Source organism: Dermacentor variabilis, chromosome 4 (genome assembly GCF_050947875.1).
Source record: "Dermacentor variabilis isolate Ectoservices chromosome 4, ASM5094787v1, whole genome shotgun sequence".
Classification (NCBI taxonomy): domain Eukaryota; kingdom Metazoa; phylum Arthropoda; class Arachnida; order Ixodida; family Ixodidae; genus Dermacentor; species Dermacentor variabilis.
The window spans coordinates 201788197-201807374 of record NC_134571.1 but is presented as its reverse complement, the minus strand read 5'-3'; the positions used below and the strand labels follow the sequence as shown (position 1 = coordinate 201807374).

Genomic DNA, 19178 nt, shown 5'->3' with positions numbered 1-19178 from the left:
CTTTTGATCCCCACTATCCCCATTTGATTCCAGCGCCAAATCTATCCCCGACGCGACCAGCGTCGGCAGTGCTAACGTTGTCGGACTCTGGTATAGTCGGCGAACTGCTGACGTGGATGGCAGCGTTATCAGGTGACGCTCCGCAAACGACAGCTGCCTGCCCTGCGTTTGTCACAATTGACGACAATGTCGTATTGTCTACATGCATCTGTGTCTTTCTTCCCTTCTGCCCAAACTGATTTACAGTACGCAACTTCTTTGCCCCAGCAGACACGGCGAAACTTGTGTCCATCTCTCGAATTCATAGTGCAGCAGCTTGCTGAAAATGGTGGCACGGTCCCAGTGACCCAAACAAAATGGCGGCACACGAAGTTAATCCAGTGCTTATGTCAACCAGAGAGTGGCTTTGCGATCATGCGCTCAAAGTGGCCAACCACAACGTGCAAAACAGCTTTTCTTGCACATCTTTTTTTTTTACGCCTTCAAAGCGTCCACAGGTGGCTAAGCGAGTGAAAAATGATTCCAGAAACGCAAGCTGAACAAGACCAAAAGGGTTCCGGGGGAGTGCGCTTTTGCGCAGCGATGCCCTATCAAAATGCACTATGTTAAATTTAAATCTCCCTTATTCCAACAATCTGGCATAAATCGTCCACTGTGTTAACACAATGCATCACATGTGGATGTAATTTCAGCTGCTACTTTCTAGCTACTGACATGACTACATAAAATCTGGTCATCATAATGGATGTCACATGAGACTATATTCAGATTTAGCACCATACTATTCCAACCTAAGCTTAAACCTGCCAACCTAAACATGTGAAAATCTCGGACATGATGCCAAAGCAGGTAGAACAGAAAACAGCAAGCATTTATAGTTTGCCCTGAGCACACACACTCTTAGAGGGATGCATATCGTTTTTACTAGATTGTAACACGCACCCATTTTCCGTAACCTAAAAAAAAGAATACAGTACCGTGCACACCATTGTTTGATACAGGAATACAACTTTCTCTGATTTGGAAAAGCAAAGATTTAGTCTCAATACACTAATGTTACGAAGAATAAAAATGCAGTTTTGCCCAAAATACGAAGCGTTGATTGCAATAGGAAATTAGTGGACAGCTGTACAAACTAAGGATGGTAGTTTTATTGGCTGTATAACTTTGCAAACATTCGGCACTCACTAAATTAACAAGCATGTTACCAAGGTGTTAACAAGGTGTCATGCGTGCAGAAGCGAACATGAACACATCTTACTCGGTAACAGCAGTGAGCGAATTGACCTTCATGTTGCCTCACGCTTCAATGCGAACTAAGCAACGAGAGCACAGCATGGGGCACCTAGATGTGCAGACTCTGTCCCCATCACAGATTGCTTTCAAGATAAGGGCTGCGCCATACGCAACAGCCGCCGAAGTAGAACGCCTCCCCTTCCGTTTGCGCCAGTCCCACATGCAAGTTTCGTAAACTCCAAGCACTCCTGATGCAGCCCGATTTAAGGGGAGACGCGGGTCGAAAAATCACGATTTTCTAAAAAAAAAAAAAAAAAAAAAAAAAAAAAATCACTTTTTTGTTTTAAGCTGCATTGTCATCTTTGGTCTATAAACTTCTATTTCTGTAAATATCAGGCCGAAATTCGCACGAGAAGTCCCCAAAAAATGCGCCTAAGTGAGCGGCGGTAACTCTATAGTCCACCGAAAGTTTAGAAAGTCCGCGCCGTTTGCATCGTTCTCACGCAATCGAGCGTCACTGCCCACCATTTGCAATCATCGGGGCGTGCAGCTTCAGCCCTTTCCTCCAAGGTTCAATGGCTGTCAGTCACGTATGTTCATGGAGAATAAAAGAAAAACGAGAAAGAAGACGAGACTGTTGCGCGTTTTGAATTGCGCGACATGCAGCGTGGCCCCGCCATTGGACGGCGGTGCTCCTTTTGTGCAGCAAAGCCAAACCACCACCGCAGCGCGTTCTCGCTAGCCGCAAAGTTTCCTGTGTTCTCTCCGCGTTTTCTTGAGATGACTAGCCCGAAAAAGTATCGAACTTGGCACAAGTACCGAGGAAAACGGCGTACGACTGTTAAAAAAAGAAGAAAAGAACGACGCCCGCGACGCTCTGACGTCGGTTAGGCCTACCGCCGACACCGGTCTCCGCGACAGTGGTGAAATCGACGCTGCTGTGAATTTCGGCAGTTCATAGCAGAAAAAGACTGACTTCTTCAGAAGTGAATCAAGGTCGGTCGGTGCCCCTGCGGCTAGCACGGTGTTGTGCGAGATCGGCGCATTGACGCCACCGGTGACAGGTTGGGGATGCCCCACTTGCCATGAACGGAAACTCGCCATCCGAGAAGCAGCTGAGAAGCGCAAAGGACTTTCGTCCTACCTAGAGCTACGCTGCAAAAAAAAACCGACTGCCCTGAATCTATGCTTTCATTCACGCACACGTCGAAGCAGATCATCTCGGCTGGTGCGTGCAGTGACACTGGGGCGAACACTCGCTACGACAGCGGGAGCTCGCGCGACGGCTTTGCCGCAAACGTGAAGGCTGTTTTGGTAGCGCGTGCTATAGGTGCTGGATATGACCAGCTTTGGCAATTTTGTGCGATCATCGACCTTCAAAAACCGCTGCATCACAAGACATTCCATGCTATTTCTAAGTGTGACCAAGATTCATGCAAAAACAATTGAATTATGAAGAATAGAAGGTTTTGAAACTTTCAAACCTGTTTTTCTCATTTTCAAATTTTTTGATATTTTTGTGTGTTCCGGGAAGCCTTTTGTACACTTAGAATTGGTGTATACTAAGGAAATTTGGCATTCATACTCTTGAAGGTATGTAGAATGCCGATATCTACTTGAAATTTCAATATCAGTCGTCAATAATTACAATAGTACGAAGTTATGTTTTAGGGAACTGAAAGAAACAATGGTTGAAGTGTCAAAATTTTTTTGTCCCACTTTCAATGACAACACGTTTTTGGCTAGATATCGCCACTCTGATCTATGAAGAGCCAAATAAGCACAATACCTTTTGTGAAAGTTTAGTTCATAAAAAAGTGCCCGTAAAGATGCTATAATTTGTCATTCAGTATAACTCTAGAACTATAGCAGCTACACAAAAACTAATTGCATATTTCAAATCTGCATAAAAAACTAATTGGCTGAATTTTGAAGTCTCTGGTACAAATAATTAAAGAAAAGTTTCGAGGAGCCTCTCCCCTTAAAGGGACACTAAAGGTTACTATTACGTGAACGTGGACTGTTGAAATACCATCCCAGAAACCTTGAAACGCTTGTTTCGTGCCAAGGAGAGACTTATTTTAAGGGGGGACACGGGTCTTGAAACAGCAAAAAATCACAAAAAAGTAGATTTTCGGAAAAGTGCATTTTCGCTACGTTTACAGTCGCCGACCCTTTATTCGGACCTCACGGGGACTGCAGAGATGTCCGAATAAAGAGGTGTCCGAAAAAGCAGATAAGAAAAAAAAAAAAAAAATCTTTTATTTCCACTCACTTATTCGGGCTCGGCAGTAGGCTTGAAGAAATCGTGTATACGCCGTTGCACGCCGTTCCGTTTACGCGCAATCAGATAAGCCTGAATCTCGGAGAGGGTCGTACGAACACTATAGGTGGCTGAAAGCACAGTCACTGCTTGTACACGCTTCGCATGCGACGGCAGCGTAGCGCATGGTGCGTCATCTTCCGCCTCAGATAATCGTCTGGCGGTGCAGCAGAAACCTCACGAATGATCTCGCCGTCGTCGAGTTCTGCGCATATCAGTACAGCAGTGTCAGCACCTGTGAAACTGTCAAATGAGACAGTGTCCGGAATCGCAATGCAACCACTGCGCAGGTCTTGGCAGAACATTTTCCGCGTCAGTAGGGAGCACATCGGAAGGCGACAAATCTTGGGCCTCCCGACACCCGCTTGCCGGCATTCCCCAGCGAAGTCTGCGCGGCCACTGTCGGCGCCATTAGACACTTGACGCGATGTTTCCGTACGCTGCGTTGGATCACCGAAACCTCGACACAGCACTCAAAGCAAACACCACCGTGCCGACACCAGTCGCACAAACGAAAAACGTAGCCTGCTCACAGCGTCGTGCGCGAAGAAACGAATCAGCTGCTGGATTGTCTTGACATGGCTTACTAATCTGAAACCGGAACTGCTGTAGAGCCACTATCGAACCAGGCAGAAACGATGATGATGAGCGGGGATTTCCAGTAGCGCCACTTCGTGGGGCAGCAAGGAGGCTCTGTTCAAAACAAAAATGGCGTTCAGCAAGTCGAACTATGCGCCGGTCATAGTCTGCGCATGATGCTCTCGATCGAGTTGGCTCAAGGAGTGTTCGAAAAATCAGACGAGAGGTTGCAACGTGTCCGAACTTTCGGCAGTTGTTATACATGTGTCTATGGGGAGAAAGGCGGTGCCGCGAAGCTGACCGAATAATCGGGCATGTCCGAATTTTTGGAGTCCGGAAAATCGGTCGGCGACTGTATACATTCAAGAATCCCTCCGTGAAATCTAGAAGCTAAATTTAATCGGAAAATAATAAAAAATCGCGCTTAAAGGGGCCAGGGTGAACGCGAGATCAGCAAAATTTGGTCAAAAATGTTCAAACTTCGCGCCGTCACCATTTGCGAACGCGGTGCCATCTTGCGCTTGTTTTGAAGCTGTTTTCTTTGTGCGCATTTTGCACCAGTTCAAAATGGCGTGGGTGAAGGGAAACCGACACTATCGCATCATTTTTGGAGGATGCGTCCGTGCCGCCGATTGGCCAAAGCGCGCACACCCCACGCGCGCCTCGCTCCTATTGGTCCGGTGCTCGTTGGCGCGCGCTCGACCGCTCTCGCGTCTCGCTACGTTTGTTTATCTCTGGTTTCATTGCGCCGCTGTCTACATTTGTTCAGCCGCTTGCTTCACGACGTTTGATAAGATGCTCATTTCGCTGCCCGAATGGCTGGAAAAGATTGTCGTCTCAAGGCTACTACGCGTCAAGCGGCTGTGGAATGCGCGACGGAAGGCGGCTAGGCCTGTCATACTCACGGAGTTGCCGGTTGCTGGTCTGCCTGGACATTCTACCGGATCGAGTTCCGAGCTGCAAACTGGCACGTCTAGCGTCAACACTTCGTCCGCCCACGCCACGCGTGTTGGCACAGATCGTGCAGGCACCGTTTCCTTCACGACTGAAGAAAGTAGCGAGCGCGCAGCGAGCGCCGGAAAACGTCCGGAGCGCTGGACCTTCGAAATGCTAACTCCAGCAAGAAGCCTCTTTGAGCGCAAGGAAGCTGGCCAAAAAGCGGCAAAAAGATAGGATGTATCCAAATTATGCCCCTGGTGAGATTTTATTGGTATGTTCTCAATAAAGATGTTGCAGAATGTTTTTCCTTGATTTCTCAAAACAACAATTCCGACAGACTTCCAATTTTGGAGGTAAAATAGCTTCTGTCCTATTTCAGCTATCAACTTTTTTTTTTTTGCCAGAAAGATAAATGTATGCAGTAAGCAATATGCACCTTTTCAAAGCAGCACTCTTCTCAAAAAGTTTTTGTAATGGGTCACATGCTTGACATGTCAAGATGGCATTTTTTTCTCGCAACTTTGATGAGCTCTAACTCTTGCTCAGATTAGCCTAGAACATTGAATAATACCTTATGGCACTCCCTGAACATCCTAGGTAGTCTTTATACTCAAATTACTGTGTTAGGGTTTTCTGTTTAGATGCTAATTTTTCTCCAAACAAAGGACTCAGCTTATACAATGCATTTAGAGTATATCAGAAACTACTTATCCTGTGGCAAAATTAATTATATTTTTAGAATCTGCATATTAAAATACACAAAGTGTGAAAATTTCGTTCAGATCTGTCCACAAATAAAAAAGTTGTATTTCAAGTGTAGCCTCCCCCCTTAAGAGAAAACGCGTTCTGGAGCGTCCGCGTACCTCTAGCGCAGTTTAAATCGCCCGCCCTCCGATCGAGGAGTACTGACATCATGGTCTCATAGTGACGTTGCGCCATCGGTGACTAGAACGGCGCCGGCAGACGGCGCTACGGCTTTGCTGCGCAAAATGCAAACGCGCGGCCAGAAACAGAGCCAAGACAGAGCCGACAGCAGAGCGAAAGCGGGAGTATGGTGGCTAGCGGAAGGAGAAACGCGCGACCATAAGCTGGTACTTTATTCTACGACGCAAACTTCGACGCTCGTCGCAATGGACCCTGACAACGACAGATTGGCTCGCGATGCTGGAACTTCAGAGATTTGAGCACTGACGAGCGCGACCTGCTGCTGAGGGCTCGCGCTGCCGGCGTCGTTGCGTACTACGACGGCAGCCTCGACACCGGCTCTCCGGAGCGGGAAAGCAACGAGGGCTTCCCACAACATCACAAGGACGTGGGATTCTCACTGCTCGTTCGAAATGACAGTTTCGTGAGCCAGCAGAACCCGCACAGCACGACGCGATAACGAAACTACTGAAACTCCAAAGCATGCGCGGCGCAGAGTCCAGCGAAAACGAAACCTTTCGACCACCCATACTACAGAAGGGTAACGTCAAAATGTTTTTTCTTAGAATCGAATAGACGTAGACAAGTAGCATTTTCTTCCGTCTTATAATCGAATGAAATGATATTGTTACGTCCAAGCGCGTAAAAGGGACGCGTGGATCAAGAAGAGAAAGAAAGAGGAGAACGAAGACTGTGCAGCGGCCATTCCTGTTGTTCGTAGCCTGCCGTTCCTGCTCTCACACGCCTAAATAAACCCCTTTTCCCCGTGCTTGTAACAAATTGGTGGACGGTGCGGGGTACACCTCGTAACCACGGAGCCTACGCTACTACAACTTCGCCGAAGCCGTCGACTTGCCGGACTTCCGCCACCATCACCTGACATGACTGAATACGCCTGCCAGATTCCCGAAGGTTCTGACGCGGCTTCAGGGCCAGCACCTGGCGTTCCGTGGCAATACTACCGGGTGCCACTCACTTTCGGAGGAAAAGCCGGAGAAGATGTCGACGAGTGGCTCACAAACTACCGAAGGGTGAGCCGATCTAACGGTTGGAACACGACCGCACAGTTGTCAAATGTTGTGTTTTCCCTTACCGACACAGCACTCGTCTGGTATGAGAATCACGAAGACATGCCCACTTCATGGGAGCTGTTCGTAGAGGAGCTCAGAGCGTGTTTTAGAGAGACTAGCGCAAAAAAGAAACGCGCCGAACAGACGCTTTCGCAAAGAGCTCACATTCCCGGTGAGACCTGTACGACTTATATCGATCGAAGAAGTGCTGAAACTGTGCAAAATAGTGAACTCGCAAATGTTTGAAGAGGACAACGTTGGACATTTGTTGAAAGGGATGGCCGAAGACGTCTACAATTTTTTGATCGGCAAAGAAAGCTTGGATTCCGTGTCTGACGTCATTTGCCACTGCAGGACCTTTGAGACGCTGAAGATGCGACGGTTAATACCGAAGTTTGGTCGCCTGGCTAAAGTCACAACGATGGCAAGTGTAGACCCGAGTTCGTGTGTTGACCTTCCATCAACAATACGGAAGATTGTTCGCGAAGAGTTGCTCTATCGGGAAGAGATGTACCGTTGCACACCCGGCATCGCTGGAGCGTACTTACCACACGAGATGCGAAACACTGCAGTTTCGACCGCATGGCAACCCACGGTTCACTCAGCGACCGTCGAGTATAGGTCTACCCCACAAACGAGAGGGACCCTAAGCTATCAAGATCATGACTACGACCAACGCCCTCGCCGCACACACGCCTCCGGGCGGCAGATGCCTAGCCATGACGAATGGGACCCACCTGCTGGCTATGCAGTCGACAGCAACATGCGTGACTACGTGCAAGAACATAGAAATTTGCGGCATCTGCCGGTGTGTTTCCAATGCGGTGTCGCGGGCCACATAGAGAGATTTTGCAATCGTCGCCCAACAACGTGGAATCGTCGATCGGGGTCTTCAACAAGGACCGCACCTCCTACGAGGACAACTCAACAGCCATGCACCACCTCTTGGTCAGCTGGCGTCCCTCCTGGCAACGATTACTGGCAGAGAAGCTTCCGGAGCCGCTCGCCGGCATCTGACATGAGTATGACGCCACTACCAACTTCTCGTGCACCGCGTTTACGGCAATCTCCATCGCCAGTGCGCCGCTCAGCCTCGCCTTCACAACCGGAAAACTAGCTAGCGCGGCCAATGGGGGTGAGGTCGCTCAACACGTGCTACCGACAGAAATGCCCCCTGCAGTTGCTATGATTAAGAACAAAGTGCATGTACTAGTTGTTGGTGTTCCTACAATGGCTTTAGTGGATACCGGGGCAACTGTATCCGTAATGAGTCTCGGTTTTAAAGGTCGGTTGGGGCGCAAAGTTGTATTTCTGTGGGACCAGGCTGCAACATTTTGTGGAGTGAGCGGCGAGTCGTTGCGCCCTGTTTGTGTGTGCACTGCTGAAGTGTCCCTGGCTGGTGGAGTTTTCGCGACGGAGTTTGTAGTTATTCCCCGATCGACGCACGAAGTGATTTTGGGCATAGACTTTTTGCGGCAGTGTGGTGCGACCGTTGATTGTCGCACGGGGGAAGTTTGCGTCGATGACCATGTTTCGTCCGGGCTCTTAGAGAAGACTTGCAGTCAAGGTGAACTTTGTGTGTCTGCAGATACTGTTGTGCCTGCGTCCACCTCGGTGTGCATGCCGGTTGTATGTCGCGGTGAAGTTCCAGGCAGTTTAGATGCCTCCGTAGAGCCAATGCATCTAAATTGTGTGAAGAACGTTTTTGTCCCTCATTGTGTGGTATCCATCGGCAACGGGCGTGCTGGCTTGTGGACGGCCAACTGGTCGGCAGAACCCGTCCTGCTTCCAGACAGCTTGAAACTCGCCTACTTTACAGAATACACGTCTTCGTCTGTAGCCGTACTAACAGACTCTCCGTGTGAACCTGCTGACCCTCGCCTAGTCTCAGACAAAAAGCTTCTGTCTATGATAAACAAGTCGCTCAGCACAAGGGAGCGCCATACCTTGGTGGATACGCTTTCTAAGCATCTGTCAGTGTTTGACTTTGCGCAGCCGGACAAAGCGTTCTCGATTCCCGAGTCACGAACGCACCATACTATCGATACGGGATCTGCGTGCCCGATCAGGCAAAAGCCTTATCGCGTGTCACCTAACGAGCGCAAGATAATCGGGGAACAAGTGAGTGACATGATGAAAAATGGGATAATACAAGAGTCCTCGAGTCCTTAGGCAGCTCCGGTCATACTCGTCAGAAAGAAAGACGGTAACTGGAGATTTTGCGTCGATTATCTAAGATTAAACGCCGTGACTAAGAAGGATGTCTACCCGCTGCCCCGGATTGATGATGCAATTGATTGCCTTCATTCGGCCTCTTATTTTTCTTCAGTGGACCTGCGCTCAGGATATTGGCAAATCCCGATACACCCGACAGACAGAGAGAACACAGCCTTCATAACCCCGGATGGATTATTCGAATTCAATGTGATGCCATTTGGGTTGTGCAACGCTCCAGCAACCTTTGAAAGGTTCATGGACACCATTCTGCGTGGGTTAAAATGGAACATCTGTATGTGCTATCTTGACGACGTTGTTATATTCGGGCGCACATTCAATGAGCACAATATGCGCCTGGATATTGTCCTCGACTGCATCAAAAACGCCGGCCTGGTTCTGAACTCCAAGAAATGTAAATTTGGTGACCGTCAAACCCTTGTGCTGGGTCATCTTGTTGACAAAGACGGTATCCGGCCTGATCCCCTCAAGACGGCAGCTGTTGAGGCATTCAGTGCGCCGCAGTCAGTGAAGCAACTTCGTAGTTTTCTGGGTCTTTGCTCTTACTTTCGCCGATTTATTCCTGGTTTTGCTGACGTCGCTTATCCTCTGACAAATCTGCTACATAAAGACGCACGGTTTGAGTGGACACCCGAGTGCGAGTCTGCATTTCGTCAGTTGAAGTTCCTGCTGACCTCCCGACCTATCCTTCGCCACTTCAATGCTACTGCGCCGACAGAAATCCACACAGATGCTAGTGGCGTCGGTTTGGGTGCCGTCTTGGTCCAACGTTATGACGACCGTCAGCACGTGATTGCTTATGCAAGCCGCTCATTAAGCAAACCTGAACGAAATTACACGGTGACAGAGCAAGAATGCCTCGCTGTAATCTTTGCAGTTCAGCGATTTCGCTCGTACTTGTACGGACGCCCATTCCTAGTCGTCACAGACCACCATTCCCTGTGCTGGCTCGTGAATCTTCGCGACCCTTGTGGTCGCCTTGCGTGCTGGGCTTTGAGGTTGCAGGAATATAACTTCACTGTTGCCTACAAGAGTGGCCGAAAACATGCTGACACAGACTGCCTTTGCCGTATGCCGCGCACTACGACGGACTGCGACGCAGACGATTTTGATCATCTCGTCGCTTCTGTGACATCCGCTTTTCCAGAAATCGATGCGTTCAAAGCAGAACAACGGACAGACACCAAATTGGAGCCACTCTTCACTTCTGCCCATTCAAGTGCAACAAGCAGCTACTGTCTACGTGACGGGCTCCTGTACAAAAGGAACTACTCAAGCACGGGTGCACGCTTCCTTCTAGTGGTGCCGGAGCGTCTCCGGCCAGCAATCCTTCAGGCTATGCACGATGACCCTACCTCCGGTCACTTAGGCACTGTGCGCACCCTTTATCGCATTCAAGAACGCTTTTACTGGCCCCGGATGCGACATTCGGTTGAGTTGTATGTCGCCAGCTGCATACAGTGCCAACGTCGGAAACGCCCAACCACTGCCCCATCTGGTCTCCTTCAACCTGTGCCGCCTCCCAGCTCACCCTTTCGGCAAGTTGGAATTGATCTGTTAGGCCCTTTTCCAAAGTCATCTAAAGGGAACCGCTGGATAATTGTCTGCGCCGACTATTTCACGCGCTATTGCGAGACCGGCTATACCATCAGCCAGCGCCAGCGAAGTATCGCTCTTCTTACTTCACGCTATTGTTCTGCGACATGGACCGCCTGGTGTTATTATAAGCGACCGGGGACGTCAATTCACGGCGGATATCGTGGAAGAGCTTGTGTGTTTATGTAACTCGCACCTCAGGCACTCGACGCCGTATCATCCGCAAACGAACGGCCTCACTGAGCGCACTAATCGGACAATCCCAAATATGCTTTCCATGTATGTTGCGTCCGATCACAAGAATTGGGATGAAGTTCTACCGTTTATTACTTATGCCTACAACACCGCCAAGCACGAAACAACCGGCTACAGCCCCTTCTTCCTTCTATATGCTCGGCCGTCCCGGTATACGCTCGACACTGTCCTCCTTTTTTACCACCACGACAATCCTACGATCGCCGATACGCTATGCCTTGCTGAAGAGGCTCGGAGACTTGCGCGTCTGCGGACTTTGGCATCACAAGAAAACTCCAAAGCCTGCTACGACGCACGGCATCGGCCTGTTGCATATCACCCTGGTGATCTCGTTTGGCTTTGGACTCCTACAAGGAAGCTCGGTTTGTGCCAAAAGCTGCTGGCAAACTACGATGGACCGTATGTTGTCATCGACAAAGTCAGCGAAGTGAACTATACTCTCGCGCGCCTCACGAACAATGGTAGACGTTCTGCTAGGACACAAGTCGCGCATGTAGCACGGTTGAAATCATGCACGCCACGACAAGCTTGTTGACTCGCCCAGTGGGCTTTGTCTGCGAGGAGAGGTATATGTTACGTCCAAGCGCGTAAAAGGGACGCGTGGATCAAGAAGAGAAAGGAAGAGGAGAACGAAGACTGTGCAGCGGCCATTCCTGTTGTTCGTAGCCTGCCGTTCCTGCTCTCGCACGCCTAAATAAACCCCTTTTCCCTGTGCTTGTAACAATATTTTCAATACGAGTAGTTGAGTATTAGTAACACAAATTATGAGGAGTGCTTTCGTCATCGGGCTAGTGCCGGAATGTCGCTGGGGGGTCTCAAATCGTGTCATGCATTTACCTAAATTTCTCTGTTACTAAAGCTCTGTTTGTGATTATATTAACGCCTTAGACGTTCTAGAACATGGCTCTACCACTTTAACTTGACTTTCTGGTAACCTTTAGTGTCCCTTTAAGTCAGCCTCCCCACATGTGAACACTTTCCCTTTAATTGCGGCATCATGATGAACTCTGTGTCTTCGCAGTCTGCATTTTCGTGCTGATAGAGCAAATGCAGAAAATGAGAAGACAGCTGGCAGACTAACCTAAGCACAAGCACTACAGCATGTGGAAGTGACAGCAGCTAGGCTTGAAGCGCGTATGAGGCGGCCATTTTGAAATGGCGATGACGATATGGTACTGCAGATTGAGGGTCGTACTTGATTCTAACGAGCACGCAATTGTTAGACCCTTTTTATGTAAAACGAAAAGTGCACATTAGGCACTTGTAAGTACGATAGACCTTTTATTACCAAGTATTTGTGTTTAGACACAAGACAGAAGCAACAGCAAACTGAACAGCAGAGATTGAAAGCAACACAATATTTTTTAGATCACTGACTTTGTGGCAACTCTGCTGTACCCGATTCCGTCTACTTCAGACTTGCCTATATAAACTTGCTCGAAGCAAGTAATCTTATGGCGCCCTCACCACCAGACTTCCAATGGAAGGTTGGGATGGGAGACTGTTGAGGTACTTTATTCGCAAACGGAATGTTATAAAGCTTGACGCAACTTTCATAGAATCGTCAAGTGAAGCTAAGATTGCAGAAAAAGAAATTCTGCAGAGTTGGCAGGTTAGCCAACTCCATGCCACACACGTGCATTTCCTATCCTTTCACTATATTGCTCACTATTTTTAACAAGACACTATGCTTACCTCATTTATGGCGTCGCGTAGCTTACTTCGCCCTCATCTGAAACGCGGTATGGCAACACAAGGATGCTTCAGTTTAACACGTAGAAATAATTTTTTCGAAGAAATAAAATGCACACTTCAATTACACAACGTTTACACACTTGAAGAACTGAAGTGAAATACGGAGTCAATGAATACATTTTGAGAGCCCCTTCGTTTCACCCAGGCTTCCAAAACAACAAAAAGACGAACTTTTGCCCCTAGCAAGTCATTTGACTGACAGATTTAGAACAGCATATGGGCCCTCTACATGATGCAAAAACATTTTTAAGTTTTGCATAGCTTTATGTGCATGACTTGAAGACTTTTAGTTTAGCATACTGGAAAACAATTGTAGCCCCTGCATCATCATCTTGTGCCATGTGTCAAACCTTATAGACAAGACACTCCATTAAACGTTTCTATACTGACACGTGAAACCAGGCCTATAAAAGCTCCAATTTCCAATAGGCCCGAGAAATTATTTCAGGTGGGCTCAGAGGGAGTGAAAGCTTATTTCATTATTTACTGGCAACTACGACAGCAAGAGCACAGTCACCATGAGAATGTGCACCACAGAAGGAACACCATGGCTGCTGTTTTTAAGTTTGATGTTAGCACATGCAAACCACAAACACAACCATGCACAGAGCATTTGCAGTGAGGAGAATGTGATTTCTTTACGTATGTAAGGCATTTGCACTTTGCCGAGTATGCTGCAGTAGGTTTGTCACTGCTGCTGGGTACTACGATGGTGACCCGAGTGAATCAAAGGTTGTTGCCACCCAGAATTGTGACGCTACGCAGCCTACTCTGGGACCTCTCTGAGCATTGCACGGCCGTAGTGTGTGCTGCTCGGCCCTTCAGTAATTTGCATGCGTGCGCATGGTAGCTTTATAAAAAAAGGAGAGATTTCATTTTGCCAAAGCACTGCATTCACGTGTCACTGCTGGGGTGAATTATGGTGTATGGTGCATTTTGCTATTACAGAGAGGAGCGGCACTACTGTCCTGTTTCTGCAAATTCAACATTCCTCCAACTTGGCAATGCAGCAGATGACATGCACACTTCAGGAAAGTAATCCAGATAACGTTGGTAACAGTTAAACCTCAAAATAACAAACTTCACTATAACGAAGTACAGTCAACGACTGAATTTTCGGAAGTCTTCGCAGCACCGCCACGAGCCCCATAGAATCAATGTATAAGGACATTTGAAGTTTCGGACGCTCAAACCCCCCGCCGTACAATTTTCCGGACTTTTTGATGCCACGGAAGGTCCTTTGGCTCCTCGTGCAGCACCCTTGCGAAGGAAATTGACTTGCAGCCGAAGCATACCACTGCTTCGAACCGCAACTAGCCGAATCTAGCCGTCACACACCGATTTGGTCTGGCCACGCCGGCTATGCTCATCGTCGCACTTCTGCCTCCGACGGAGTTTCTGGAGCGGCGCCATTTCGTTTGTTTGCGCAGGCCACCGTTTTGGCTAGCGTGGTGTGTGGTTGTGCCGTTGTGTCAAGTGTGCTCTGCGACGCTAGGCCTAGCTGCTTCGACGCTCGTCAGCGGACTCCACTGTTCGCAACTTGAGGATTTCGCTTGCCTTCGATGGCCCCCACTCAGTCTTCGTGGTCCTCGCCGATGGCACCGAAGCGCGGAAAGCAGTACCGTCGGTTAACGATGGAGAAGAAAGCCGCCATTATTAAGCAAGTCGTGAGCGGCCGATCACAGGCTGACGTGAGCAAGGAGTTTGGCATTTCTAAGCGAACAGTTGACGCGAGCACTGTTGACTCATCGGACATGACCCTTGCTCAGATCGAGGTGAATATGATCGCAAGCAACCGGAACGCCGTTCGAACAACAATCGACAAGTTCTTCGAGCCACTGCAGCAATAACACTGGCTGCCCGACGATGCACATGTAATAATAAACCGGCAGTCAGCTGCATGCTGAGTTTTTGAACGCGTCTTTTAATAGCCACTTCACTGATGCTTTGGCAGGGTTTCGGAAGCCTGGTACTTCGCCCTTTACCCTCTAGATCCGAGAAAAAAAGAGAAAAAGGTGAGTTTTTTTTTTCATGCATTCATTTTTTCGGACTGCCTGAATTTTCGGACGTCTTTACATTCCCTAGAGGGTCCGAAAAATCAGTCGTTGACTGTATTAACTTTTCATAACCGCTTGTCCATAGAACATCATAGAATTAGAGCCTTAATATAACAAAGTGTGTTTGTATGCGATTTTAATATATAGTAGACTCTCCTTAAACAGAACCTCAAGGGATCAGGGAAATCGGTTTTGTTAATCAGGAGTTCTATTTACCGATGGACAAAGCTGAATACAATTGTGTAAATACAAAGCCAACGAACCATGAGCATAGTGTTCAGTTTAAGAGATTTCCATTTATCCAGATTCCACTGCAATGAAATTTTGCTTCAACAGCAAAGGAATACCAAGCCAATAAATGGAAACTTCTGTGGATGCAGATAGTCAAATGATTGAATTACAAGTGGCTGCTTGCAAACGCATCTCTCAAATCGCATGGGGCGGGACAAGAGTGACTGCCACAGCGAAGCCGCATCATGTCAAGTGCGATAAGATCCTATAGTGCCCCACGCACTTTGAGCTTGCTTTAGGTGCGAGTGAAAACGTGCAAGGGTGAGAAAGATGGTGGCTTCATGCACGAGTGCCGCGTGCGCGCGAGGGGAGACGAGACGGTGTGACATCACGTGAGCCATCTTCCAGAGCGTTTAGTATTGAAGGTGTTGTAATCTTGAGTTTCGGGGACCTGTTGGAGCGAGAGGCAGGCAAAGCATTTGCTCCCCGCTGCCGGCACTTTTCCCAATAGCATCGTTCCAGTGCAGGAGATGCCGCCCGCTATCAGCTGCAGGGGTGGAGTGCATACAAAAGCATGGCTGGTTTTGCTTAATACCGTCTATGCGACGACATCGCCGACGTGGCACGAAACTATCATTCGTTGCAGACTCCCAAATTCACCAAAATGAATTGTTTTCTTATTCAAATAAGCTTCCTTTTGAGTGCCCGATAATTCGGAAAATTCTGCATCTCCTTTTCGTGTAAGAAAAACTGATTGGCGACTGTACTTATGTGCATAACAGGATGAATTTCAACACAACGAAGCAAATTGCCTACTTCATTATATTGAGGTTTAACTGCATAAAGCTGTGTGCACCCTAAAATTCCACATCTGTGCTAAGCTTTAGAAGTCAGTCGCTTAGCTGAAAAATCCACATATGATGCCTGGTGCTCGTGCGCAACATTCAGCATTAACACAAACTAGCTTGAGCAGTAAAGGGCCACATAAAAAAAAAAAAAATAATAATATTGTGCCTTCACAGCTAGGAAACAAAATTGTTTGCAAACACAAAGAAGCTAAAAACAAAATAAATTTGTGAACTGCCAGAACAAGTGCGGCCACTGCCCCTGCCCCTTGACGCTTACCCGGCTGTCACGTGGCGAAGGTGTGCGAGTCCAGCTGCGGCGGCGGCTCGACGACCTGAACAAAATGGCACGGCAACCACATCAGACACTTGTTGACTATGCAACAGAACAACACTTTGTTCGAGCTTAGCATATGCTCTACCATTTCCACCCCCATCTCTGCAGGTCTGGCAAAGCCAAGCCTGCAGAGCTGGGGGTGGAAATTCAGCACAATGGGTTGATGTGCAGCACAGCATAGTTATCAAGAGTAGAGGTTGAGTGGGTGGTACACTAACAAATACTTTGTGGCAAGACTGAAATGACTGGCAGCACAATACTGCACAGCAATGCTCAAAGTAAACAAAAACGCTATCCCAAATTATTTCCGATAAGGTTTTGCCTGTACTCTTTGCCTTTTTTGTAGCTGGAAAGGCAATACCACAACGTTAAAAATGTACAGCTTTTAAGGATGGCTAGAAGAGCTGGCTTCAAAGAGTGTGCAATGCATTAGTTCTCAGGTTGATCTGCCTGTCTCAATACATGTAATCAGTAAATTTGCTATAAACGAAGTCAAATTTTATCTAAGTTATGAATATGTGAGCCCAATAATGAACTATTACACTCGAACTTTCTGTGGCTATGAAGGGAAAGCTATGGAGACAAAGCGCACACAAGTGAGAGCGCTTCTGAAAACAGTCCTGCCTTTTAGTCCACGTTAGTTTAGGCTGGGGAAGAGAAAACATACCGTACTTACCGCATTTACTTGCGCAATGATCGCACCGCTAAATTTTGGCATCAAAATTAGGTTTTTTTATTTCCCGTGTAATGATTGCACCCCAAACTTGCTGCAGCTATATGTCGTGTACCAAGTCTAGCTAATAATGATTGCGCTTACCATCTGCCGAATGCTATGCGAACGACTCAAGACAAACCAAGCGGTGTGCACGCATCAAACATTCCTAAGCAGATGCCCCATTTCATTCCTTTCATGACTTCCATGAAAAAAAAAAAAAAGCTACAAGCAAACTTGCCTTTATGATGTGTAGGCTTTATAACGGCTGTGGTCAACAACAAAAACAACAACAACAAAAAAGGCGCCTTTCGATTCTTCTCATCTGCACTCGTGGGTACGCAACAAATCGCGAGCAGCAGCGATAGCAGCCACGTTTACACTGATATACGTTAGAAGTGTACCCTATTCATACGCCAACGCTTGTAACAGAGACAAGATATTCGCCCACCCTTAGCGGAAACGTGCCATATTAGTATAGTAGTGAAGACAAATGGCGGAGTTTCCGCAGCATGCCTGCCATGTGTTCTTATGTCACTGGCAGCTAAGCGCACCCATCTGTTTCTGTCCCCTCAAAGTGGACATGGCTACATTATTGCCACAACCTTGCCGATATTAACAATATCATTCATTACTGATACGGAAGCAACTGTTTCAATGCACGTAATGTACTCGCAAGACGAAAAAAATCGCGTTCGGCTTGCTCTGCCGGCCGCCATTTTTTTTGTGTGTGTTTCGCACTACATACAGCGGCAGCCACCCATTTGTTGACCTGTTGTCATCCTGCAGCAAATGTGAGATGAAACATTTTTTCTTCTTGCAGGAAATTTAACCCTCGTAATGAGTGCACCCCTGAATTTGCGTCAATTTTTTTGGACAAGAAAGGTCGAGTAAATACCGTACTCGCAAATAGGTCAAGCATGAATATAGGTTGGCCCCTATATATTGTGCTCTCAAGGAAATAAAAAAACGACAACCATTCCACTTTGTGAAGATGGAATGGCAGCTAAAGCTGACAACAGTCAAAGCTCTCAAACGAAAAGCAAAGTGCTTTCGCAACCATTCCTTCTTCCCAGAGTGGAATGCTCGTCATTTTTTTTCGTTGAGAGAGTCTGGTGTCATTGCTCACTCGAAGGTGCCGGGCTCACGATTGTCGGTTTCGTTCAGCATCGGAGGAGCGTTTTTAGTCTGTCATTTCGCGCCGGCGCTCCTCGTACGCATGTTGTTTTTCGGGTGTACAAACTATACGTGTCCGCCCCATCGATAACGCAGCTGTTTTTAACGCCAATACCTCTCCTGCTTATAGACTACCATAACCTTGACGTCCCGCTACTGTTCATGGCGAGCGCTCTAATCTGTTCTACATATTGACATCTGCACCCGTATGGGTTTGTTAGAAATCGCCAAGTCCGTTTCTATTGCCGAACAGCGAAAAATGAAAGGTTAGTCATATGCAGCTTTCGCAGCAAAAAATAAGCACCTTGTTAGCAACTGTGATATAAGACAGAACACAACATTGAGTGTTCACAGATTATTTATTTTGCAGCTTTTCCCATAAGCATCTGGGCAAACGCGAAACCGTTGCACGTAGAAGCTGCGTCGATTCAGCGCAATCAAAAGCACTGTCAAACTACTAGGTGCGCTAACACACGTGCAGGAGCCCGGCGCCCGTAGCTTTCCTTCCCTTCATAGCCAGACAGTTGTCCACAAGTATAGATTGACATAACAAAGTGGGAATGTGCACGTCCCTAGCTTTAACAACAAATCAAAGGATGGTAAAAGTGAAGCCAAAGGAAATAAAAAAGCGCAGTGCATGTGACTGACCTTGATCGGGAGCGGCGACCGCGGGCGCGATATGACCTGTGCCCACTCCGACTCCTGCTGCGGCTGCGACTACGGCTGCGGCTCCTGCTGTTAAAGAGAATACAAAGAGGCACAGGAAGGTTGGTACCATGGACCACAACAATTACACTTTGTGGCCACACACTGTTAGCAGCACGCATAAAGCAATCTGTGTGTTCCTCATGAGGCAGAGCATCATGACAATGGCAACACTTTCTCTGAGTAAGTCTTGCAGAAAGCGC

General features: G+C 47.7%; 1 protein-coding gene across 9 annotated transcripts in view; it reads right to left on the bottom strand.

Moving 5' to 3' along the window:
* Positions 1 to 19178, bottom strand: part of LOC142580051 (uncharacterized) — a 45725-nt gene that overhangs the window by 6799 nt on the left and 19748 nt on the right. For 5 of the 9 annotated variants that reach the window (XM_075690815.1, XM_075690813.1, XM_075690816.1 and 2 more), the window contains 2 exons: positions 18919 to 19005; positions 16326 to 16380 (listed from right to left, as the gene is read on the bottom strand). In XM_075690815.1, coding sequence (XP_075546930.1) covers positions 16326 to 16380; positions 18919 to 19005 — 142 coding nt within the window. Of the gene's footprint in view, positions 1 to 12852; positions 12890 to 16325; positions 16381 to 18918; positions 19006 to 19178 lie in introns of all 9 variants that reach the window. The other 4 variants (XM_075690817.1, XM_075690818.1, XM_075690814.1 and 1 more) reach the window with 2 other exon arrangements.